General features: G+C 35.8%; 1 protein-coding gene across 1 annotated transcript; it reads left to right on the top strand.

The window, feature by feature from the left end:
- Nucleotides 1-43: 43 nt before the first annotated feature.
- Nucleotides 44-26470, top strand: DCAF13 (DDB1 and CUL4 associated factor 13). The gene is made up of 11 exons (XM_036830401.1): nt 44-239; nt 1953-2152; nt 2727-2834; nt 6352-6441; nt 8021-8176; nt 11928-12005; nt 13896-13978; nt 17013-17177; nt 22413-22548; nt 23812-23975; nt 25805-26470. The coding sequence occupies exons 1-11, from the start codon at nt 170-172 to the stop codon at nt 25890-25892; spliced, it is 1338 nt and encodes a 445-aa protein (XP_036686296.1). The 5' UTR covers nt 44-169; the 3' UTR covers nt 25893-26470.
- Nucleotides 26471-26845: the final 375 nt, after the last annotated feature.

The following is a 26845-nucleotide window of genomic DNA, read 5'->3' as shown; positions in this document are numbered from 1 at the left end:
AGCGGAACCCGGTTTCCGCTCCGCGGACGTCACGTGACAGGAAGTAGTCTAGAAGAAGTGGAAGTGGTGTGTGTTGGTGGAGGAGGAGGAGGAGGAGGAGGAGGAGGCGGCGGCGGCAACGGGAACCAGAAGGGGAAGGCTCGTGGAGTCGGGAAGAACTAGGAGCAAGATGAAGGTGAAGATGCTGAGCCGGAACCCGGACAGCTATGTCCGCGAAACCAAACTGGACTTACAGAGAGGTGAGACAAGTTAGTCCGGAGTCCGCCAGGCTTGGATCTGGCCTCGGCTTCCACCGAATAAAGCTGGAGGGGAGCCTGGTGTTCCACTCTCGTTCTTTTCCTGTTCCCTCTCGCCAGGGCATGAAGCCGTTCTGGTACTGGGTAGCAGAACCCTTGTCTTCAAGTCCTTTTTCTAATAACTTTCTCTAGTGGTAAGAGGGAAAGTTAGTTATATGGGGAAATGATTCCACCTCCCCCTTAACAGCTGCTGCCCCCTGATTGTTCTCAGGTTCCTGCTGAAAAGTGGAACTTGAGTGAGCCAAACTCGTGGATTGAAGGATTTAACAATTGAGCAGACTTCTTTAAACCTTTCCCGTTGCTCTAACTTTTGGCTAATTTACTACTTAAAATTACGTCCTTCTGGATGTGGGAAGAGATAAAGGTGAAACGTAAAGCCATCAGTTCTCTCTTAAAAACTTGTGGAGAAGTTTGATGTGGGAATGGCTAAAGTGAAATTAATGAGCTTTATTTTTCTGTTACTGGGTGTCTTGTTCCCCCATTAACATGCTGACTGCTTATGAATTATAACTTGTGATACCTAAATGACAAGGGACCATCCATGTATGAACAGACTATTCTAAGCGAAGAGAATAACAGGTGCAATGCCTTAAGGCAGGAATAAACTTAAGGTATAAGAAAAGGGCCATGTCTTCGGAGTTTGAGTAAGGGGTAAGCCGTAGAAGGTGAGGCTGGAACAATATTTCACTATCATTGAGTCGTGGAGATTATATATATTATGAGCAATGCTAAGTAAATATATGGTCTCTGCTCACAAAATGTTTACAGGTTAAATAACAAAACGGTAATGCTTCTAAAATGCAAATTAGGTTGTGTCATTTGGACTTAACATCATCCCTACTCCTTGAACTTGGTCCCATCTTCCTCTTCAGTTTCACCAGTGATTACTTTTCCCACAACTAGCTTACATTTACTCTTGCCAGTCTGAGTGCATTTCAGTTATTCTCTGTGAGGCATCCTGTGTCACAAGCCCTTACCCAGTTTCTCTCCTAGCTCTGGGAAGCTTTCTCTGAACAATAGTCTTTCCAAACTTACCCCCTGCACATTTCCCCCCATCCTGTACACACTTAAGCACTCTCCTTCTATGCTTCTGTCACATATTTTTATACTAATATCAGAGCTTTTATTACATTGCCTCGTTATTATTGTGACTATCAGTCTTTCCCATCAGACTGAGCTTGCAGAGAGTGGTACAATTGTATTTGGTTCTATATCCTGTATTTAGACAGCACCTGGTACCTAGTAGTTGCATTATTAATGTCTGAATGAAGGAATGAGTGAATGACTGGCTGGTCACAGAATCTTGAGGTTAGGAAGTTATTAGTTACCTGATCTTGTTATTAAGGGTCTTATTTCTTATAATATCTTCCTATTTCTTTATAGTTTCTGAATGGAAGTGTTAATAGATAACAAAATGGGAAGATTGAAGTATTGGAGCTCTGTGAAACATAAAATAAGGAAGACACTTCCATGATTTTCTGGTAATTTCGGCAAGGTTTTGGACAGAGGGTCTTCAACTTTTGTATTCTCCACAGTGCTAGGCACAGTGTCCCTGATAAAGGTTTTTTGAGTAACAAATTGAATGGTTAGCTTAGGAAGACCACAGGAAATACTAAATGTGAATTATTTTATTAAGAGGAATCATTCTTATTTCAGTTCCAAGAAACTATGATCCTACCTTACATCCTTTTGAGGTCCCACGAGAATATGTAAGAGCTTTAAATGCCACCAAACTGGAACGGGTTTTTGCGAAACCGTTCCTTGCTTCCCTGGATGGTCACCGAGACGGAGTCAGTTGCTTGGCAAAACATCCGAAGAGTCTGGCTACTGTCCTTTCTGGGGCATGTGATGGAGAGGCAAGTGTCACTCTAAACGTTGATATTTTAAACTAAAAATAGTTTTATTACAAATGTTCTTCCTTTAGTTGTGCGTTACTGTGGGTTTTAACTGGTTTGATTTTATTTTTCTGTGTTCTGTTTTCTTTTAATTCTCAAGAGTAAATTCTATTTGAATTGGTAATTTCAGTAGTTTCTTATCAAAACCTAAGATATTTAAAATGTAGTAACTTAAGGCTATTTGACAGTAAGTAATAAGGCATGTTTACAGTACAGATATTTAACTGAGTTTTTTTTCACAGAGGATGTTATTAACAATTCAACACTTAATTTCCCCACTCTGGCAAAGAAAGAAAACTTTGAAACACTTTAAACTAGAATCAACAGAGTATTTAACAGATTCAGTTTTCTGCTTGTTGATATTTTTATCCATAGACATTGCATTATTTTAATCTAGAGGATTTTGTTTTTAGCTGTCTGGTAGAGTGGTTTACAGCCTTTTCAGTGTTGAATTTATTTTTCTTGGAATGTACTCTTGTGCCTGAACGTTTTTTATTTATAATTCACTGAAATTTCCTAGTATGCTTTTTCATAGGTTAGAATTTGGAACTTAACTAAACGAAAATGTATTCATATGATACAAGCACATGAAGGTTTTGTACGAGGAATATGTACTCGCTTTTGTGGGACTTCCTTTTTTACTGTAAGTATAATGCAGTTAAATCATTAACTCTTTTCAACATGTTTAAGACTGATGTAATTGAATATTTTCTGAGTTCATTTACATGGTCCAGGGCCCTTTCAGAGTTTCACAATGCAAAATAACTTATTAAAACTTGGAAAAGTCCTGGTTTTCTTTATGTAATCCAGCCTTTTCCATACTTTTTAATCTTTTTATACATAATTACTTAACATATTACTGAAATAATATTCTATAGGACACTCAGAAGTGAGATTAAAACAAGATGAGTAGGGGCTTCCCTGGTGGCGCAGTGGTTAAGAATCCGCCTGCCAATGCAGGGGACACGGGTTTGATCCCTGGTCTGGGAAGATCCCACATGCCGCGGAGCAGCTAAACCTGTGTGCCACAACTACTGAGCCTGCGCTCTGGAGCCCATGCTCTGCAACAAGAGAAGCCACCACAATGAGAAGCCCGTGCACCAAGAGTAGCCCCCGCCCGCCACACCTAGAGAAAGCCTGTGCACAGCAACGAGGACCCAAGGCAGCCAAAAAAAAAAAAAGCAAGCCACTTTAAAAAAAGAAAACAAAACAAGATGAGTAATTTGTACTCCTTTGTCTGTTAGTAATACATCATTGAAGGATTTTTGTGTGAGTATGATAAAATATACATAACATAAAATTTACCATTCTAACCATTTTTAAGTGTACATTTCAGTGGCATTAAGTACATTCATATCATTGTACACCATCACCACTATCACCTTCCCAGACTGAAACTCTGTACCCATTAAACACTAACTCCACATCTCCCACCCCTACCTCCCACCCCCGAGCTCCTGGTAATTACTTGTACTTTGTGTCTCTGTGTGTCCCTGTGTGTCTCATTTATTTCACTTAGTATAAAGTCCTCAAGGCTCATCCATGTTGTAGCATGTATCAGAATTTCTTTCCTTTTTAAGGCTGAATAATATTCCATTATATGTATATACCACATTTTGTTTATCCGTTCATCCATCAATGGACGTTTGGGTTATTTCCAACTTTTGGCTTTTGTGAATAATGCTATCATGTACAAATACCTGTTCAAGTTCATTGAAAGCTTTTTAATAGGGGAATGACAGAATCTAAGCTGAGCTTTGAGATTTTGACAGCAGTAAGTGATCAGTTTGGAGGCTGTTTTAATAGTCTGCATAAGCAATAATAGTCAATCCTGGGGAGTGAAAACAGTTGAAAGTTGTTAGGTTTAGAAACATTTTTATTTTGGGGATTAGAAACAGTTTTATGGAGGTATAATTGACATATAGTACAGTGTAAGTTTAAGGTGTACAGCAATGATGATGTGACTTACATGCATCATGAAATGATTATCACAGTAAGTTTAGGGAACCTCCATCATCTCATATAGATACAAAATTAAAGAAATAGAAAAAAGATTTTTTTTCTTGTGATGAGAACTCTTAGGATTTAGTCTCAACAACTTTCATATATAACATACAGCCATGTTAATTATATTTATCATGTTGTACATTACATCTCTAATATTTATCTTATAAATAAGTTTGTACCTTTCACTGCCTTCATCCAGTTCCCCCTTCCACCTATGGTAACCACAAATCTCATGTCTTTTTCTATAAGTTTGTTTTTTTGTTTTTGAAGTATAATTGACCTACAACACTATGTTAGTTCTTGGTGTACAACATAGTGATTCAATATTTCTATGCATTTCAAAATGATCACCACAATAAGTCTAGTTATGATGTCACCATATATAGATACCCATAGTTATTGACTATATACACTGTACACTTATTTTGCAACTGGAAGTTCATACCTCTTAATCTCTCTCACCTATTTCTCTCATTCCCCCACCCCTCTCCCCTCTGGCATCCATCTTTTTGTTCTCTATATTGATAATTCTGTTTCTATTTTGTTATGTTTGTTCATTTGTTTTTTAGATTTCACATATAAGTGTTTATCTTTGTCTGACTTATTTCACTTAGCCTTATACCCTCTAGGTCCATCGATGTTCTTGCAAATCACAAGATTTCATTCTTTTTTTATGGCTGAGTTATATTCCATTGTATATATATAACACATTTTCTTTATCCGTTCATCTGTTGATGGGCACTTAGGTTGCTTCCCTGTCTTGGCTATTGTTAATAATGCTGCATTGAGCATAGGGGTGCTTATATCTTTTCTAATTAGTGTTTTTGTTATCTTCCAATAAATACCTAGGAGTTGAATTGCTGGGTCATATGGTAGTTCTATTTTTAATTTTTTGAGGAATCTCCATGCTGTTTTCCATAGTGGCTGCACCAATTTCCATCCTCACCAACAGTGCACAAAGGTTTCCTTTTCTCTGCATCCTCACCAACACTTGTTATTTGTTGGCTTTGATAATAACCATTCTGACAGGTGTAAGGTGATATCTGATTGTGGTTTTGATTTGCATTTGCCTGATGGTTAGTAATGTTGAGCATCTTTTCCTGTGCCTAATTTGCCATCTGTTTGTCTTCTTTGAAAAAATGTCTATACAGAGCCTCTGCCCATTTTTTATTTGAGTTGTTGTTTTGATACTGAGTTGTATGAGTTCTTTGTATACTTTGGATATTAACCCATTATTGGATATATCTTTTGCAAATATCATCTGCCTTTTCATTTTGTTGATAGTTTTCTTTGCTGTGCAAAAGTTTTTTAAGTTTGATGGAGTCCCATTTGTTTCCCTTGCCTGAGGAAACATTTCCAAAAAAAATTAGTAAAATCGATGTTTACCTAATATCTTGAACATGTCTGCCACATACCAAAGTCTAAATTACCATAGTTTGTTGCCTTGCTTTCATTTGGGCTAAGGCGCCAACAGTTCTACCCACCATTTCTTTCAACATCTGTGCAACTGTCAGCTTAGTGAAAAGACAAGCAATGCCTTTACTAACATGAAAATAGTCTCAACCTCCTGGACCCCTGAAAAATTCTCAGGGTCCTTCAGAAGTCTATACTTCACAGTTTGACAACCTCTGACTTAATAGTTTCTGGAATTTTGTGTCATGCAAAGAAGGACTTTACCCATGCCAAGATTTAAAAATGCCTTCTCTCTAGTATTTTTTATGGGTTTTGTTGCATTTTTTACATTTAAAATTACCTGGAATTTTATTTTTATATAAGATGTCAGATTGGTTCATACTTCTTAAATGACCGATCTGATCTCACAATACCATTTTATTGTAATTCATTTTTCTCCCTAATTTAAGAAGTCATCTTTATTACAATAATGCAGTTTTTGCCATGTTTATGACCTAACTTTGTTTCTACCCTGCTCTTCTTTTGCTCTGCTCATGCTGTTTTAAATTTTATGTACTTCATGTGTTTGTCACAAATCTTTACTATAACAAGGTGGGACATAAATGCATCAATAAATACAGTACTGGAAGAATATGGTATGTGTTATTTTTTAAACTGAGAGGTTTATAATTTGATGTATGTGTTGGCAAGTTTACAGTTTATAACTTGTTCATTATCATCATCATCATAAATATTTCTAGGTTGGTGATGACAAAACTGTGAAGCAGTGGAAAATGGATGGACCAAGCTTTGGAGAAGAGGAGGAACCATTGCATACAATATTAGGAAAGGTACAAAAATAAATTGACCCATACTTGGGCTATTAGAATTCTTCTCTTTTACTTACAGTTATTTCATAATTTTAATTTCAAAAAAAATATAAATAAGAAATCAGAGACTTTAGGCTGCAATAATTGGCCTGTTCTAAGCAACATTTAATGCAATGAATGTCCTTTGCAGTTCAAGAATTTGAACAGTTCTTCGGTGTTCATTACAGTAGGGTTCAGTTTCTGTTTTTAGCTAGAGGATGCAGTGAAACATTTCCTATAGCAAGAACATGGGAGGAAATCTGTAAGGTCAGGAAAAAATGCTTCAGCTTCTGATTTATATCATCATGGATCTTTCACAAAGCTCAGAATTTCTTACTTGAAAGAATTCTTTAGGAAATGAATAAATGTAATAGCGTGGTTTTTGTATAAATCTTACTTACATTTCTTAACATTCTGCAAATCAGATGATATAGTTTAGTTAATAGCTTAATAATTCAGATAATTTGACCTACCCATGTTTTTTAATGCTTACGTTTTGATACTAAGTGAAATTCTAAAATTAGAATTAATCTTTAAATATCACATCTTTAAAATCTCTTTGTCATTTCAGTATTATATTTAGTATATATTTAGGTTCTGCTTTTCAGGTTTCAAGAAGTTCTAAATGTTCTTTCTTTAAATGAGGGGTCCAGCCCATGATCAGGGCCTTCCTGTGTTCTAATGGTCGATCTAAGTGTTCTTGAAGGGACATGGAGGTGGGATATTAGTATGAAATGGAAATAATTTGCAGATGGTAAAAAATTAGTAATTCGTATAACAAAATTGGTTTCATTCTTGTAAAATGTCTTTTCTCTAGGAGTGCCAAAGATTTTTGAAACATTTAGTGTTACCCCTTCTCTGTGGTATTGGGGGTTAATTCTTATTATGGAAAAGTTTGTAGGACTTGCCTTCATGAATAGAAAATAATTCTAAATCTGCGGATGCTGATAAGAGTTCTTAAAAGCTTAAAGTATTGGCTAAATAGTTGCCTTTAATTTGCTTTGCAAACATTTTTTGCCATACAGTACAAAGGTAGACTTTAAGCTGCTCCTGAATAGATGAGTCGCATATTTTTAAGTAAATGATACCAAATTTATGAGATTTTATTGCTTTTAACAGTCTTAGCATCCATGCTCACCAATTTTATTTCTTCCCATAAATTTTAATCAGTTGTCTGTATCTGTGTTTCTGTCCTGGGAATCAGTACTTCATATGTTTAATGTGGAATTAAGGTTTTTAGAAATTACCTTTGTGTTTCATTAGTTGGTTCCAAGATCCTTCAATACCCAATGATGATTTAAAAATTACTTCAGTGATATGTATTCAAACTTAATTAAATACATCCCATGTTAACTTTTTTCTTTATTCCCAGAATGTGTGATAAGAAACATCACTTCTTATGGTAGAGTTTTCTCCTTTCAGTGAGGGCTTCACAGAAACTTCTTTGTGAACAGGGATTTTCTTAAACAAATGAGAGTGTAGAGAAATATATTTAAAATATTCTGTAGATTTGAAGTACTAATGAAAAGACTCATCTGTAACAACATCTTTGCTTTAAAAGACAGTATATACAGGAATTGATCATCACTGGAAAGAAGCTGTTTTTGCCACATGTGGACAGCAAGTAGACATTTGGGATGAACAAAGAAGCAGTCCTATATGTTCAATGACTTGGGGATTTGACAGTATAAGCAGTGTTAAATTTAACCCAATTGAGGTAATGTTCCTTTTTGAAATATGTTCTGCTTGTTGTTTTCTTATTATCTAGTAATTTCAGCTCTGTTTAGGAAACTTTTGAATGTATGATACAAGAATTTTCTGAATTTTCATGGTGTTCTAGCATTCGGTCCATTTTCCAGATTATATCTGAGTTCTGATACCTTTGGTCAGGTCTCGACATGTTTGCCTGCAGTTACAGTCCCAGATACTAGTGTTCAGCACTGTTAAGAGGTGGGTGTGTGCATGTGCTCGTGGGGGTAGAATCCAAGCACGTACTGTCCTGTGAAACTCCAGTTTTATTTGTGCCTTCAACACTCGATGTTCCACAGATTAACATCTTTGTACCTTTAGGAAAATGTTAATTTTTCTTAACTCTCTTGGAGGTCAGAAGAAGGAGTGTTGAGCATTGTTTTCTTTAATTATTTGTACGTGGCAGGGGCACCAGTGCTTCAAAATAATATGCATGGTTATTTTTGTACTACATGATAATTAGTTATATTTTTCTTTGCTCAAAAGTCTGAACTGTGATTCCTAATTTCTTCCAGGTCTAAGGGAAGAGTTAGAGATTAGCCTACTTTTTTTTTTATAAATTTATTTATTTTATTTTTGGCTGCATTGGGTCTTTGTCGCTGCGTGCGGGCTTTCTCCTTTGTCGCTGCGTGCGGGCTTTCTCTAGTTGCGGCGAGCGGGGGCTACTCTTCGTTGCGGTGTGCGGGCTTCTCATTGTGGTGGCTTCTCTTGTTGCGGAGCACGGGCTCTAGGCGCACGGGCTTCAGTAGTTGTGGCACGTGGGCTCAGTAGTTGTGGCTCGCGGGTTCTAGAACTCAGGCTCAGTAGCTGTGGCACATGGGCTTAGTTGCTCCGTGGCATGTGGGATCTTCCCGGACCAGGGCTCAAACCCTTGTCCCCTGCATTGGCAGGCAGATTAACCACTGCGCCACCAGGGAAGTTCCTACTTATTGTTTATTCAGGTCCAAATTTGGGAAAGGAGGCTTCCCTGAAGGCTAAGCTATCCCCTGGACTCCAGACTTTTCCCTGAGCTTTTCCTGAATACATAACAATTGATGAACTCATTTTCCAGAAGACTCAGTAGAGATGGCTTTTCCTGCAGAAAGAAAAGGAAATCACTGCATGTGTAAGCTGATTTTAGAAATTATCAGGAGATTATCTTGTTAGATGGTATCAGAGAAAATCCTGATCTGCAAGTTTTACACTCTTAGAGACCCTAACTGATAAAAGGAGGAAAAAGGTTAAGTCAGAGTAGCAGCGTATTAAGACTGAGGTGCTGCAGTGTGATGTGAACTTGGCTTTGAGGTGCTGTTGAGAAGTCAGTCAGAGGATGCCCTCCTGCCTCCAGCACACACCTGCATATACACTTCTGGGAGAGGCTGCAGGTCTAGAGCAGGGGTTGCCAAGCTATGGTCTGTGAGCCCACTGCCTGTTTTTGTTAAAAAAAAAAAAAAGTGTAACTGTAACACAGCAGTGCCGTGCCCTTTTGCTCATTTATTGTTTGTAACAGCATTTGCACTACAAAGTAGAGTAAGCACTGCAGAAACCATATGGCCCACAAAGCCTAAAATACTTCCTTTCTGGCCCTTTACAGAAAATGTTTGCTGCTCGCTGGTACAGGGTATCTGTCCCTACTATATCTTCCTCACTCCATCCTCTATCTACCTTCCCTGTGTTCCCCTTGGTTGTAGAAGTGAGATATGGCATGAAGGGGCAAGCCAGCTTTGCAGAGCCAGCCCAAGGTGACACTAGGCAGAAGCAGGTTACAAACACAAGCAACTTGTGGGAACATTTTATGTCTTACTTGTGGTGGACCTAGGCTGGAACTGTATTTCCTGCCAGGATGCCTTTGCATTGACCTTATACAAGTCACAATTTTTCTCTGTATTTGTTTATTTTTAAAATGAGATTAATTATATCTTCCACTGTACTTCATAGGTTTGTTGTAAGCGTAAAATGTGATAATATATGTGAATGTTTTTAAAAGGTGCTACCCAAATTTAAGATGGTGGTGTTACTGCTATTTAAAAAAAAAATAAACAGGAGGAACAGACAGATACTGATTCCTAGTTCTCTAAAGGGTAAACGAGATCTTTTGTTTCTCTATTTTGGTGAACACCAGGGTCACAAGAGCTGATGGCCAATTCTAAAATCATAATTAATTAATAGTGATGACCTAGCAACCATGTTATTCAAATTTTCCTGTATAAAAACTCTATTTGTTCAGCTGTGGGTGAATGCGTGTTTTATTAACCTACAAACTGACTTAGTGGTAAAAGCAAATGGTGTGCATGTCTCTTACCCTGTATTAAACTTAATGGAAAGGGCATGTTGCTATGAACAAATGGAGTGTATTTGTCTCCTAATCATTAATAATTAATTTTCTGTTAAAATATTGAAGCCTAGAATTCTCATAAAGCCAAAAGTTTATGCTGAGCAGCGCTACATTTTACAGTATGAAAGTCAGCTTTCCGTCTAGGTAGAATTTTTTGCTTTGTTCAAATTAAAGTCTTTACTTTTAGAAACAGAACCTGGTCAGGCTTTGGAGTGACATAATGAGAAACTAAGAAAGGTTGAGAGGAGTCACTAACTAGGGGAAAGGCTCAGAGAAGAAGTGGTTTAAGAAGGAGGGTTTTGGAAAAAACTGAGACGAGATCGTGATGGTAGCATTGGCTTTATGAGTTTTATTTGAACTATATACACCCATGTAGTAGGAGCTAGCAGGCCATACAGCTGCTTAGTAAATAACTCTTCTAGTTCCTCTTAGCGCTTGCAGTAGGAATAATAGAGGCAGAAGCCAAGAGTTGTATCAGGAACCATGGGTGAGGAGGAATGGTACTACAGAGGGTGGGATTTGGGACTCCACTGGTAGGTAGACGGCTTATTTTCACTTAATGCCAAGGATTATGTAAGCACTTAGCACATTTATAACTGACTTACAAATAAATATTTTAAACATCTTGGAACAGTTGGACAAAGGACATGCCTAGTTTATACAGAGAGTTAATAAACAGGAAATGTTTAACTGCTAATAAAGCAATAATTTATATAGTAGGCCCTCCATATCTGCGGGTTCTGTGTCTGTGGTTACAGAGGGCAAGGGACTCGTGCATCTGTGGATTTTGGTATCCGTGGGTGGTCCTGAAACCAGTCCCCCACAGATGCCAAAGGATGACAGTATATAGGAAATATTGCCATACAGATATTATTTTTAAATGGCACTACCTATTGCTGCCCAGTTGCAGTAAAATTAATATATTTCCACATTGTAATGTATATTGGTACAACTCTTTGGAAAACAATTACTCCTAAATATCAAAAGCCATAAAATTGTTCATATTTTTGATTGAGTAACGCCACTACTAAAATCTTACCCTTAGAAAAAGAAGAGCTAAATGTATGCAAATGTTTTTTGAAGTGTTATTTATAATACTGAAGAACAGGAAACAAGTCTAAGTTGAAGAATAGATAAATAAAATATGTTGTTTTAAAATAGAATGCAGAATTATCTGTACAGTATCATCACAGGCATCTAAAGTGGGGATTTAACAGTGAAAATACTTGGCTTAGGTTGCTGAGATTATGAGTGATTCATTGTACCCTCTGAAAGTGGACTTTAATGTTATAACTTTGTATCTTAAACATAAACATTGAGGGTAATTAAATCATTTGTTCACTGAATGGACATGGTTTGCTGCCAAGCCTAGCTTTTAACTGATGATTGTTATACTTATTTTTAGACATTTCTCTTGGGAAGTTGTGCTTCTGACAGGAATATAGTACTATATGATATGAGGCAAGCTACTCCTCTGAAAAAGGTGAGTTTCAATTTGTCTTCTGCTTTATACAGTTGTTAATGCATCCCCCTGTAAGTGGAGTGACTGAAAATATGGAGCAAATGTTTTTTCAGAATTAAAAAAAACTCTTTAATAGAGGTGTCCTTAGAACCCAAAATGATCATAATGGCATTCTCTCAATTTCCTGTTGCTTGTTAGAGACCCTTAAATTTCCATGAGGTACTGTATCCTAGTCTTTGTGTCTTCCATAATGCCAGCAGATTTTAGGCATCTAGTTTGTACTTACTGAATTGGAAGTTGTTAAAAAAGTATTGCATCCCGTTATGTCAGGCCCTGTGATTATCATATGACACACATGGTATTTTATTCCAGAAGGTTTTATAACTAATTCACATAACTACCTTTATTTGTTTAGTTACATGCCAAGGGGTTTGACGTTTTATTTAGACAAGCTCTATCCTGTTCAAGGTGTCAGATTTCCCAACAGTTCTAAAGCAGTCATTCCAGGACTTAGATATCAAAGTTAATACAACCTTAAGCTGTTTCTAGAGAGGGAGAGAAATATTGTTGGTAAAGAGGGGAGTGCCATTATAAGTAAATAGGTATAAAGTTGATTTCAGGTGCTAGAACTGAGAGAGTGCAAGAAGAGCTAGACCTTGTTCATGTGCCACGAGTCCGATGTCATAGTCCACACGTAACAGAAATGCTTTTAATATTTTTGTTGTTCCTAACAGATAATAAATTCAGAAATATTAGGAGTAGAGTATATCCTTTGAAGTTTGAACTAGATAAATAGGATAATCTTTCCAAAGTATAGTACCACTCCAATCATTTCACTCATTCATGTGATATGGAGGGAAGATCCTGCATGAACTTTGGTGTTAGACTTTAAGCAGGTAACTTAACCTGTGTTTCTCCTGTGAAATGGTGGTATTAATAGCTACCTTGCAGCCCAATGGTAAGAATAAAACAAGATATTCAAGCATTTAGCAGAATGCTAACATGAAGTACTAGTTTAATAATAGTAATTTCTACCTCCTTCACCCCTCCATTCTCAGTTGTTAATAATAGTGCTTCATTACTTTTAGGTTGAAGAAAAGAACTGTAGCTCTCAAGGGCCTCCAAAATCTGGTCCCAAATTGTATTCCATTTATTTATTTGCTTTAGTCAGTAAGGGTTTGTTACATGTATGTCACGTTGATGGATGCAGACATGCTATTTTCTATTATTTCTCTGTTCTACCTACTAGACTATCAATGTTTCTTCTATCTTTTCTCTCCTTAATGTAGCTGTTCTCATTCAGGGGTTGTACCACCCCACCAAGTATATTTTTGGAAGTGTGGGAGGGACATTTAAGAGACTGTTACTCGCATTATTGGGCCGGCTCCCGAGAGGCTAAATATCCTCCGGTGGACAGTCACACACAACAAAAGATTATCCTGCCCAAAATGTTCCTGTTGAGAAACACTATAATATTACTGGACCTTCACAGATCAGCTCAAATCATGCTTATCTTTTGAAACCTTTCTTCTCCACTTTAACCCTAAGCTCACCATTAATTTTGCCCCTGATTTGATACTTGATTATTTGCTGCTTCACTGTTTATATTTTAACTCTTCTTATGTGTATCTCATTTTCCTGACTAAACTATAAGCTTTTTGAGGTCAAGGGACCATTTATTAAGCATTTTTATATTTTTCAGTATTTAGCACTCTGCCTTTGTGTTCAGGAAACAATTATTGATTTTCTTTTCCTATTGCATTGAGCCAAGTACTGTGCACATAATAGGTGTTTACTAAAGTACTTGCTTAAATCAATGAGAAAAGAAGGAAAGGAAATGAAGTAGGAATTTATCCATTTTAGAGGGACTTAATTTCATAGTAATGGGTTAGTGTATGCTTCTTTTCTTAGGTCATATTAGATATGAGAACAAATACAATTTGCTGGAACCCTATGGAAGCTTTCATTTTTACTGCAGCAAATGAAGATTACAAGTAAGTTTCCCTCTTTAAAACTTACTTAATTTCTATCAGAAATAACTCAGTTGTATGTCTTACTAATGAAATATGTTTTCCTAGGTAGTATTCCTTCATATATTCTAGAAAATTGCTGTTTGTTTTGCTAAAAAAAAAATATTTCCCAAATTAGAGAAGTGCTTCTTAAAAAGTATTCTCAGTTTTCAAAATGATACAGACCAGCGACGATAAACTGTGATCTGTGGACCAAATCCTGTCTGCTGCCTGTTTCTGTAAAGTTTTATTGGAGTATAGCCACGTTTATTTCTGTATAGAATATGGCTGCTTTTGTGCTATAATGCCTGAGTTGAGTAGTTGCAACAGAGACCATATGACCCACAAAACCAAAAATGTTTATTATTTGGCCCTTTACAGAAAAAATTAGCTGATCCCTGACATAGACCATATAAATAATGGCTGAATCATACATGTTTTAAGAAACTAAAAATATCTGCCTACAAAGTGTGTAGTTCTTCAGGTAGTTGATACTCATGTGGTCATGTTATCAGCTACCACTATTACTTCAGTAAGACAAAAGGAAAAATAAAGTTTCAACCTTTACCTTAATATTTGCAGATATATTATTCTGTGACTTCATGTAAAGGTGACATAGAAGCCTTATGTTCTTGACCTAGATGGAATTTTATGGTTTCTTATATACTGCTTTAAAACTTGTTGAAGCATTTGTCATCAGCTAACTTATTTTATCTTTGCAGTATCCCTGTAAGGTGGATAGGACATGTATGTTATTCCCTTTTTACAGATGAGGCTATTGATGTAGGGAGTTTAATCTCCTGATGAGGAAAGAGTGTCTTATTCATCTTTTTTTATCCAAGCATTTATTGTAGTGCTATGCATATGATGGATTCTTAATACATGTTTTTTGGGGAAGGTGGAAGTTTGTCATTAGATTGAACTTTAGATCGTCTGTATTTAAGTTCTTTGTTCTTTCCACTACTCTTATTTATGAAAGCATAAATTAGCTCAGAAATAGGACTTATTACATGATGTTTTAGTGGTACCAACTAAAAACATCTCTTATGACTTTCCTGTACTAAAAAGAAGCTCAGTTGGACTCTCATTAACTAGCAATACCAAACCACATTAATTGAAGCCCTTTTAGCCTTTTTCTCATGTAGAAATTAAAACAGAATTTACTAAAAAACAAAATTTTCTAAAACAAAACAAACCTGGTTGAGAACCACTGCCTTAGATAGGGACTGTAAAGCAGTTGTCAACTCAGAAATTTAACCTCAAAGATCAGTATGACCTTGGCTGACAATCCTGTGGTATGTTTGAAGATTATGAAAGAGAACAATGACTTGTCTCTTGATGAGAATTTCATGGTATTTGGAAATTTGTATCATTAGCATCAATGACTTTTCATAATAATCACATTTAAAAATATTCTTTTTGAAGTGTTAGGTCTTTTTTTTTTTTTGATTTTTGTTTTGAAATAATTTTAGGCTTACTGAAAAGTTACACAAATAGTACCTGTCAGCCAATTTCCCCAAATGTTAATGCCTTACATCCCCACAGTTCAATTAGCAAAACCAAGAAATTAACATTGGTATACTACTATAAACTACAGACTTTATCCCATCACCAGTCTTCCCACTAATGTTCTTTTACTGTTCTAGGATCCAGTCCAGGATCCCACATTGCATTTGATTGCCATGTCTCCTTAGCCTGCTCACTCTGTGACTTTCTCAGTCTTCCCTTTTCTTTCATGACCTTAGTACTTTTGAGAAGGACTTTCTTGTCAATTATATTGTAGACTGCCCTTAATTTGGGCTTAACTGGTGTTTTCTCATTATTTCATTGAGATTATGCATCTTTGGCAAGAATACCACAAAATTGATATGCCCTTCTTGGTGCATCAAATCAGGGGTACATTATGTCAGTGTATCTTATTATATTACTGGTGATGTTAACCTTGATCACTTATTAACGTACTGTCTGCCAGTTTTCTCCACTATAAACTTACTATTTTTTCCTTTTGTAATTAATGCATGTCTTTGGGGAGATACTTTGAAATTATGTGGATATCTTGTTTCTCCTCAAACTTAATCTTTGCATCTGGAAGTATTTTGATGTTGGGAACTTGGTCACGGTAATGCTATATTACTACTGTCCATCATCCATGTTGGCTCATTTGAAGCACTGTTTTTTTAGCTGTTGATTAAGAATTTTTAAACCTCGAAAATCATGAAGTCATTGTTTTTGCCAATTGTGCGCAAAGTATAGTTTTCTAATTTTAGTATACCCTTTGAAAAGCTGTGCTCACTCTTATAGATCACTGATGGAGTATAAATTAGTGCAACTTCGTTGGAAATGATTTGTCGACTCAAAAGACTTAAAAATGCTCATGTCTTTTCTACTTGTAAGAATCTATTCAGATCTAATTGAATCTGTCCCATTCAATTAAAACTTAAATATCAAAAATTAAAATTTCATTTAAGAATTATTTATAGTAAAATGTTGGAAACTTTATTAATAAATAGATTTATTTAAACAAATAATTATTTTAACTCATATTTACATATGAAAACATTAAAAATATTCTCAGATTATTTAATGGATAAATGTTCATAATATGCTACATGAAATATCAGGATATAGAGCTTTATACAGTATTATCTTAATTTTATTAAAAGGTACATAATTAAATAGTATGGTGAAAAGATTAGAAATAATTACACTGTGCTAACTGACTTTCTCTGGGTGGTGGAATTCAAGGTAAGTTTTGTACTCTTCGTACTCTTTTGAAGTTTGCACATTTTCTACAATGAGATTTATGTTTATAAGGTTGAAAGTGTGTAAGTGTAATCTTAAGGAATAATAAAAACTGTTGATATTTTTCCCTATCCCTCACCTGCTGTGTAAAGAATTGAGCTATTTATTTAGATGTGCATTATTTAGCCAGCAGTCTTATTTTCACTAGTGTCTCTTAGTACTACATATGCTTTTTTTAATAGAAATTTGTATCAAATAATTAAAAATTCTTTTACAGCTTATATACTTTTGATATGCGTGCACTGGACACTCCTGTAATGGTACATATGGATCACGTATCTGCGGTGCTTGATGTGGATTACTCTCCCACTGGGAAAGACTTTGTGTCTGCTAGTTTTGATAAATCTATTCGAATCTTTCCTGTGGACAAAAGTAGAAGCAGGTATGTTACTACCGATAAACATTTGTTTTTGTTTGATTTTTTTCCTTGTCTTGATCATTTATCTTTTTTGAAAGGTTATTTGCTTGTGTGTATATGATGGAGCTCACACCCAGGTGTTGTGACTTGGGGTACCAACTTCCACTGCATCATCTATGGGTAAAACATCAGCCTACTGGGCAGTTTCTTCATTGAACAGGATATTATCTTTATATAATTTGTTTATATGAAATCTTAGTGTTTGCCTTAGGGCAAAACCTTTTATTTTAGAATTATTTTTAAGTGTTTTATAGTAATTTTTTTAAATAAAGACTTTATTTTTTTAGAGGAGTTTTAGGTTTACAACAAAATTGAGAGGAAGGTAGAGAGATTTTTCATATATTCCCAGCCCCTACACATGCAGAGCCTATCCCATTATCAACATTCCTTATGGGGTGGTACTTTTGTTACCTTACCAGAATGTAAGATGAGCCTACATCATAATCACCCCAAATCCATAGTTTACCTAGGGTTCACTCTTGGTATTATATATTTTATGGGTTTGAATAAATGTATAATGACATATGTCCATCATGATACTATCATAGTATTTTCACTGCCCTAAAATATAGTAAACTTAAAAATTTTTTTAATTTGATATCGAAGAACTTAGATAAGGTTTTCCCTAATACAGTTTAAGGGCAGTTAATAACAATAATACCTTACGTTTGTTATTTCTTACTTATTTAAATTCAGCTCCTACACACTGAGGCAAAAATAAAAAAGAGAAAAATAACAGTTTAAATTGTCAGGACCATTTTCCCTCCATCCCACTCTAGTAGGTATACGCCCTGGAATGATCGGGAGGTGGGAGATCTGAATGCTCAGCTGTCGTGTGCTCTGTTTGTGTGTCATTGTATAAGCACATTGAATGTAATTCTAGTGTTTAAGATGTGTGTTGTTTTGTACAGCTTGGCCCTCTACTACATATTATAAGTTACTGAATGTAGTATATATTTATACATCCATATTATTATTATGTCATATGTTATTGTATTGAGGTAGTTTACAGTAAACTGTGGCATTTTAAGGTTTTCAAGGATAATTTTGACTGAATTTGATCTTTTGCTTTATAGGCCAACTTTAAAACTTAACTCCTATGTAGGATACAGCCCCTTGTATAGTGTGCTATGATTTACAGAGCACTTTCATGCATATTCAAAGCAAATCCAAGCAAACTAGAAGAAATTTTCCCATAAAAAATGATAGTTAAAGGATTATGGTGGTGTTGCTCACACTTGAAGATATCACCACCTCCATTTTAACACAGTAGTAATAGTAACATTAAAATGTAAAAAGAAAATATAAATATTCTCTCTAAGATAATATATATATACATGTATATGTGTGTATATATATATATACACACACACACACACACACACACACACATACATGCATGCATATACATATATACTTGCTTGGGTGACCTAGTCTTGCTTTAGTGTAGGAGAAGATGGACGTGGTGAAAGACAAAGGGGAATGATTGGAAGTCATAGAAAAGGAAAGGAGAAAAGCAGAATCAGGAAAAAGAAAGAACAGAGAACCTGTATACTGAGGGTGGGAGGTGATGATCTGTTCTAGGGGACAACAGTGTGGAGCTGGTGAAGTAGTTTCCCCAGCTACATAAAGATTGATTAGCAGAGAATTTTTCTGGGTCCCTTCCTTCACTTAAAAAAAAGTAAACCTAGAGAACATTCAGTTTGGTGTTGTAACTATAACAGGGTGTAGAAATCTCACCATTTTAGTGCAATGATGAGAATTTTTTTTTAAATTTATTTATTTATTCATTTATTTCATTTTTGGTTGCATTGGGTCTTTGCTGCTGCACGCGGGCTTTCTCTAGCTGCAGTGAGTGGGGGCCACTCTTTGTTGTGGGGCGCAGGCTTCTCATTGCGGTGGCTTCTCTTGTTGCGGAGCACGGGCTCTAGGCGCGCAGGCCTCAGTAGTTGCGGCACACGGGCTCAGTAGTTGTGGCTCGCGGGCTCCAGAGCACAGGCTCAGCAGTTGTGGCGCACGGGCTTAGTTGTTCCGCGGCATGTGGGATCTTCCCGGACCAGGGCTCGAACCTGTGTCCCCTGCATTGGCAGGCGGATTCTTAACCACTGCGCCACCAGGGAAGCCCGCAATGATGAGAATTTTGATCGTTACTTTTAATGATAACTAGCCTAGCTTCTACAATGCTGAAGGTGTCTGAACTTTCTGAAAAAATGATGTTCATTTTCAAAGACATATCCTCCTTTTTACGGCTGAGTAATATTCCATTGTGTATATATGCCACATCTTCTTTATCCATTCATCTGTCGATGGACACTTAGGTTGCTTCCATGTCCTGGCTATTGTAAATAGTGCTGCAATGAACATTGTGGTACATGACTCTTTTTGAATTATGGTTTTCTCAGGGTATATGCCCAGTAAAACTAACACACCATTGTAAAGCAATTATACTCCAATAAAGATGTTAAAAAAAAAAAGACATATCCTCCTGACTCACCGTCTTTCTGTTCCAGCAGGGCCAGGATTAGAGTACATCTTAGCGAGCTGCCTATGGTTCAGAATTCAAGGAGTTACCCATTCTGAGGGTCATGCAAGTGCCAGCCCTGCATCTGCACCACCCTGAAGAGATGCTTCCTTAAAGTTTATACTGTAGGCACCGCATTTGCCTCACCCTAGTCCCAGCCCTGTGTTCACACAGAGCCGCTTCTTTAGAGTCACACAGCTCTTTTTTTGGTCATAGCCAATCTGCTTGTCTAACTCTTTGGTATTTTTACTTGTGATAGTTGCATCTTTCTCCCCTCTAATTTGAGGAAACCATATTAATTCCTAAACCTTTTTGTATAATCATGAATTGCTAGCAAATAATAGTCAGCATCGTCATGTGTATGATTAAAAAAGTGCTTGAATTTGAATCAGAAGCATACTGAGTGGGTGTTCTGGTGACTTTGATCTTCATTCCATCATCTCTGCTGTGGAACTCCTCCTGGGGTTGGTTCCTATATGGCTGTTACAACTAACTTGATATTCTCCAAACTGTTGGAGAAAATGATGAATGAATCATGAAATGAATGGTTTGTTGGGAATTGTTCAGTCAGACCCAAGGCAAGGCTGAGAGTTTCCATTCTTCTCACCTCTCTGGAAAATATTAAGAATCAAGACAGTGTGGCCCTCCATCATTTCTTGGCACCAGGACCGCCAAAGGTAGTAAGTAGGACAATACTTTTCTAACATGACGCATAAGCAGACATGAAGAACAAAGGAAGAGTATGAGAAATGGGAATGTTTAGGCACCTATGATCCCAAGAGCCCTGCAGCTGAGCTCCAGCTGAATTGTTCTGCAGCCAGTGTGGGCAGTTAAATGCAAGTCTAGTTAAAAGCTCAAATTATTCCAAAACTGTATGAAGTAAGGAGTTCTTATACCCCATTTCCAGGGAATTGTCTCCTGATGTCATTTGGAGATTTTGTAATCACAATATAATATGTGTTACTTCCTGTTGGGTTTAGTTATAAATGATATTCCCTCTGACCTTCGTCTGCTTGACAGCTGCTTCTGGTTTGTTTCTGTGGTCTGCTCTAGTTTCCTATCATTACAAACATCAAATAACACAGGCAGTGCTTTGAATGATACGTATTTTTAAAATATTTTCCTTTGAAAGATCTTAAAGTAGTTAAAGTGTATTTTAAAAGTAAATTTTGAGTAGGTTTTCAAAAAGTACAGGTAAATGAATATTTGAAGGTAAGCTTCTGTTGGGATTTCATTCAGTATTTACTTAGCAAACAAGTAAATTCAGTTGCATTCACACGGAACAATTCATTTATCTTGACTACGTATATAAAGAATTTAAGTTTTTAAATGTATTTATCCCCAAATAGTATAACTTATAATGAACTTTATGTATCTATTTTAAGTACAAGCATAAACATATCTAGAAGTTAAGAACCCTGTGTAGTTTACCATTAAGGAGGATTCTAAGTTGGTTAAGTGACTAACCATTGGATTTGTCTGGTCTAATACATGAACTGATCTAATACATGAATAGGTTATTTTTAATGCTTACCAAAGCCTAATTGAATTTCCTAATATTTAAATTCAATACATTGCTTTGGGAAAAAAAGACATCTTAAATAGGTAGAGGTTATAAGAATTGAGTCTTGTAAAAGCAGAGCATTGAGAGAAGAAGAAAAAGCAGTCTGTCTCATCTACTTTTCCTTTTAATAGGATGTTCTTTCTAACCATCCTCTCTTTTAGAAATAAATTTCTTATGGTCTAGCTACATGTTCATTCAAGAGCTCAAAATGTATCTGTTAGAAACAGTGTAATAGACTAGTTTTGTGAGTGTACTTCAGAGATGTTTTTATAGATATGAAATCTATTTGATTTCATCATCACATACGGGTTTTCTTTTACTGTGTAGAATTTGCTGAGCGAGTTTCCTTTCTCTAAAGTAGTCTGTATTTTGAATCACTTAATCGAGATATGGAAACTTTACTTCTCTAGAACTCTCATCCTTTTATTTTTTCTGACCTTGTCTTTTACTTGCTTTTTAATGCTCTGCTTAACACTTACTAATACAGTATCTTCTGTGAATTCACTTAGTATGTTTCACAGCCTTCCAAATAGGTATGATATTTGACATCTCCATTTATTAAATGATCCTTACCTCAACTCATCACTTCTGTAGCCCTCCATTTCTTTTCACATATGTAAATCATCAGCTCTCACTTCAATTAATTGAGCTTTTTAAACAATTTGACCAAAACAGAAATCAGACATTAGGATCAACATATCAGGATGTGCTCTTAGAGTGCCATTGCATTTATTTTTCAGTGAAATGAAACCCAAAAAAAGTGTGGTGGTTGACCTTATTGTTACAAAATTACTCCAGCTTCAACATATTTTATTTGTGTTATATGCCCTCAGTTATTTTGTGATCTTTTCTGGACATCTAGTTTTGCTTAGTTTGTTTATACTTATTTTTCTTATTGGATTATAAAATCTCTGAGGGCAGGAATTTTTAATTCCTGAACACTTAGAATAGAATCTTGTTAGATTGGTCCCATAAAAGTACATTTAAATGAACTTTAATTTCTCTTTTATACTCTTTTAAGACTCAAAAATGTTATCCTGATACTTGATAGGCAGTGGTTAAAGAAAATCTGTATCAAAATCCTAAGAGTTTTAACTTAATTCCTCTTCTATAGGGAAGTCTATCACACAAAGAGAATGCAACATGTTATCTGTGTAAAATGGACTTCTGACAGCAAGTACATTATGTGTGGATCTGATGAAATGAACATTCGTCTATGGAAAGCTAATGCTTCTGAAAAGTTGGGTGTGGTAAGAGACCCCATTTTCTTTCATTGTCATAAAGCTAGTTTCTAGATTTATTGAATATCATTATATTATAAAGAATTTATTTGAAATGCGTTAGTTGTGATAAAAAAGGCTAGCAACAAAACAGGGTTGTATTGAGGTTTTCTTTTTTCATGTCAAAGGCACCTTCAGAGGCCTTTGTTTTTTGTTTGTTTGTTTGTTTTTGTTGTTGGCCATGCCGCGCGTGGCTTCTGGGGTCTTAGTTCCCTGACCAGGGATTGAACCTGGGCCCTTGGTAGTGAAAGCACTGAGTCCTAACCACTGGACCGCCAGGGAATTCCCCCAGAGGCTTTTGTTAATTAAAATGTTTGATCATATTTGAGCCTTCTTGTTTTTTTGTATTCTCCTTGAGGTGGGGAGAGAAGATGTAGGGACTAGAGGCTTAGAACTTAGAACGCCCATTTCTTCTGTTAAAGGAATAGTAATCAGGTAAGTCAAAGGCTGCAAGTCTCTGTGAGGTATTTCAATATCAAGGATACAGTGAAACACTTAAAAAAAATACACAGCTTCAGACTTTTAAAAAAGACTCAGTGAAAATATAACAAATATTACCATTGGCTAGCTACCTCTGGGTTGTGAGTTATGGTTGATTTTTGTTTGTTCTTAATGTTTTTCTAAATGTCTCATGTTTTCATACAGGGTATTCGTAACTGAAATATTAAGTTTAAGAAGGAAAGGTTAAGTGTGGGTTATTTTCTACTTAGCTCTGGAAGGAAAATCAAGATATGATAAGTAGTAATTAAAGATAGTTTTATCTTAGGTTTAATGATTACTAAGTACTACACTATGCCTAGGTTTCAGTTCATCATTAAATGTTCCTCTAAATCATATCATCCTTAACAGTTGTTAGACGAAGGCTAGTTATTATGGCATCAGACGCTTTCTTTTCTGTTTCAGAAGATATTTTTACAGAAAAAAATTTTTTTGAGTGATTCATTTAAGTGCTTTTACTATGCCTAGAGTGGTCCACAGAGCCCAGCTCCCTTGGCACTGCTCTTTTTCACTTGGTGGCATCCATCTACATTGTAGGCATGCTGCCTAAAAGGAGATTCAGTGCTCACAAACCTGGTATCACTAACATAACCTTGTAAAGGGTATAGTTACATTAGCAATTTTGGTCGCACGTCATGGAAGTTTAGTTTTTTGGGGAAACATTGCTCCTAACTTTGTTGTACTGAAGCAAAACAAACACACCATTCATTAAAATATCAAAATGCATTTTTTCAGCTTACGTCACGAGAAAAAGCAGCCACAGATTATAACCAGAGGTTAAAGGAGAAATTTCAACATCATCCTCACATAAAACGTATTTCTCGTCACCGACATCTACCAAAATCTATCTACAGCCAGATTCAGGAACAGCGCGTCATGAAAGAAGCTCGTCGACGAAAGTATGTTTTGGAGCATTTGACTCTCTCTCAGTACCCTTTTCTAACTCCCTGCCTCGCGTCTCACCAAAAACAAACAAAAAAACGTGCCTTTCAAGGGAATAGTTTATGTGCTGTTGTGCATCAGAGGTGTTTTTTTGTTTTTAATTGGTGTATAATTGATTTACAATGTTGTGTTAGTTCCAGGTGTACAGCAAAGTGAATCTGTTATACATATATATATATCCACTCTTTTTTAGCTTCTTTTTCCATGTAGGCCATTACAGAGTATTGAGTAGAGTTCCCTGTGCTATACAGTAGGTCCTTATTAGTTATTTGTTTTATATAGTAGTGTGTATGTGTCAATCCCAATCTTCCAATTTATCCCTACCCCCCATACCCCCCTGGTAACCATAAGTTTATTTTTTACATCTGTAACTCTATTTCTGATTTGTAGAAGTTCATTTGTAGCCTTTTTTTAGATTCCACATATAAGCGATATCATATTTGTCTTTCTCTGACTTAAACTTCACTCAGTATGAGAATCTCTAGGTCCATCCATGTTGCTGCAAATGCCATTATTTTGTTCTTTTATGGCTGAGCAATATTCCGTTGTATATGTGTACCACATCTTTATCCATTCCTCTGTCGAAGGACATTTAGGTTGTTTCCATGTCCTGGCTATTGTAAATAGTGCTGCAGTGAACATTGGGGTGCGTGTATCTTTTCGAATTATGGTTTTCTCTGGATATATGCCCAGGAGTGGGATTGCTCTATTTCAGTTTTTTAAAGGAACCTCCATATTGTTCTCCATAGTGGATATACCAGTTTGCATTCCCACCGACAGTGTAGGAGGGTTTCCTTTTCTCCACACCCTCTCCAGCATGCATTGTTTGTAGATTTTTTGCTGATGGCCATTCTGACCGTGTGAGGAGGTATCTCACTGTAGTTTTGATTTACATTTCTCTAATAATTAGTGATGTTGAACATCTTTTCATGTGCTTTTTAACCATCTGTATGTCCTCTTTGGAGAAATGTCTAGTTAGATCTTCCTCCCATTTTTTGATTGGGTTGTCAGAGGTGTTTTTGAATACTTCTCTGGGCCTTTTTCCTTTTCCTGACGAAGGGGGGAAGCAGTGGTCATCTCACGTGGTGAGAATTTTCATTACCTATCTTTGAGCATATGTTTAAAGGGCAAACAATGTCAGTGACTTATATCAAAATAAGAAAATGCTTCTGCTCATGCTAAAAAACTATTATAAATGGAGAATGTTTGTAAAAAATAATTTCTAACGTAGCTGGAATTAAGAGGTATTGTGTATTTTCCAGCTTAAAGACTGCCAAGAACATTTGTTAGATAAAAATTTGTCTAATATGCTTCATCATAGCATTTGGAATCTAACATTTTGGCTCTAAAGCATAGCGTTCCACCATCACCACCATTTCCCCTGTGGAATATTCTTCTCCTTGCAGTCTTTGAATTCATGTGAAGTGTTACAGAAATTCTAAGACAGAGTTCTTTTTTCTTTTAATTAGACTATTCAAATGATTATTTTGTTGTCTTTGGGTAGATGTTGGGGTTGAGTCACTTTTAAATATTTTAACAACTGCAGCAGATTTTTAAAGTTAGTAAAGGACACTGATAGGTAATAAGAGAAGAAGCTAATAAATAAGTTAACAAAACTTGATTTCTAGCTGCTTTTTACATAATCTCATTGTGAAAACTTTTTTTTTTTAATAGATGGTTTTCCAATGAAAGAAAATGCCTTGTGATTTTTCTGAGGAAGTTTTCTTTGGTTAAGATGATTTCTCGTAAACTTGCTTATATTTTGTGTATTTTGTTTTATTTCTAGGGAACTGAATCGTATCAAACATAGCAAGCCTGGATCTGTGCAGAGGGTGTCAGAGAAGAAGAAACGCGTAGTGGCAGTTGTGAAATAATATTTGGTATTCCTACCAATACTGATGTCTAAGTATTTGTTATGTTTTGATTTGTGAACTCTACAAATAAAAGTACTGGCTCTAGTATAACAACGAATGTTTTAGTTGTATGTGTAGAGCTTAATCGTTGCACATTTTTGCTATCCTAAAAAATTATTTTTAAATGTGACCTGGTCGATAAGACTATCCAACATTTTATTCCTGATCTTCTTTCTTACTGCATTAAAGAATACAGTATTTACAAACTAAGTTATTTTTTGCTGTTAGAAATTGCAGATATACTTTCACTTTGATTTGTTATTTTAGACACTCTATGTTTGAATTTACATTTAAGACCAAACATCTCTTTTGTTACCTTTTAATATTACTTTAGATAATTATTGCAGCGATTCTTCCTAGGATTCCATAAACACATAGAAGAATTATGTCAGAACTTTTTTCAGTTGAATTTATTTTCTGTGCTTTATTTATTTGGCTTTTTGAGACATTAAAGATGATCAGCCTACATTTATATAACTTTTATAAACAATAATTATAACATATGGTCAAGTCAAGATAATAAAACGTCCTTTTTCTCAGCATTGTGACTTTGATCCATTTCTGCTAAATAATTTCACTTTAATCTCACTAAATTATAAATAGTTCTGTGTGACAAAGGTTGGTTTTTTTTTTTTTAGTCATCAGTTTAGTAAACTGTATTATAAATACATATAAGTCTAATTTTTAGGAAATTATAAGTTAAAAAGAAATTAAAAATCCAAAGCAAAAATATGTTGTTTAAGAATTCATATATTTAGGGACTTCCCTGGCAGTCCAGTGGTTAAGACTCCGTGCTCCCAATGCAGGGGGCAAGGGTTCGATCCCTGGTTGGGGAGCTAAGATCCTGCATGCTGCACAGCGCAGCCCCAAAAAAACCAACATATATTTGTAGTAAAAATATTATAACATGCACA

This window comes from Balaenoptera musculus, chromosome 17 (genome assembly GCF_009873245.2).
Source record: "Balaenoptera musculus isolate JJ_BM4_2016_0621 chromosome 17, mBalMus1.pri.v3, whole genome shotgun sequence".
Taxonomy (NCBI): domain Eukaryota; kingdom Metazoa; phylum Chordata; class Mammalia; order Artiodactyla; family Balaenopteridae; genus Balaenoptera; species Balaenoptera musculus.
Note: the sequence above shows the minus strand (reverse complement) of the source record. Positions and strands in the feature narration are given on the sequence as shown.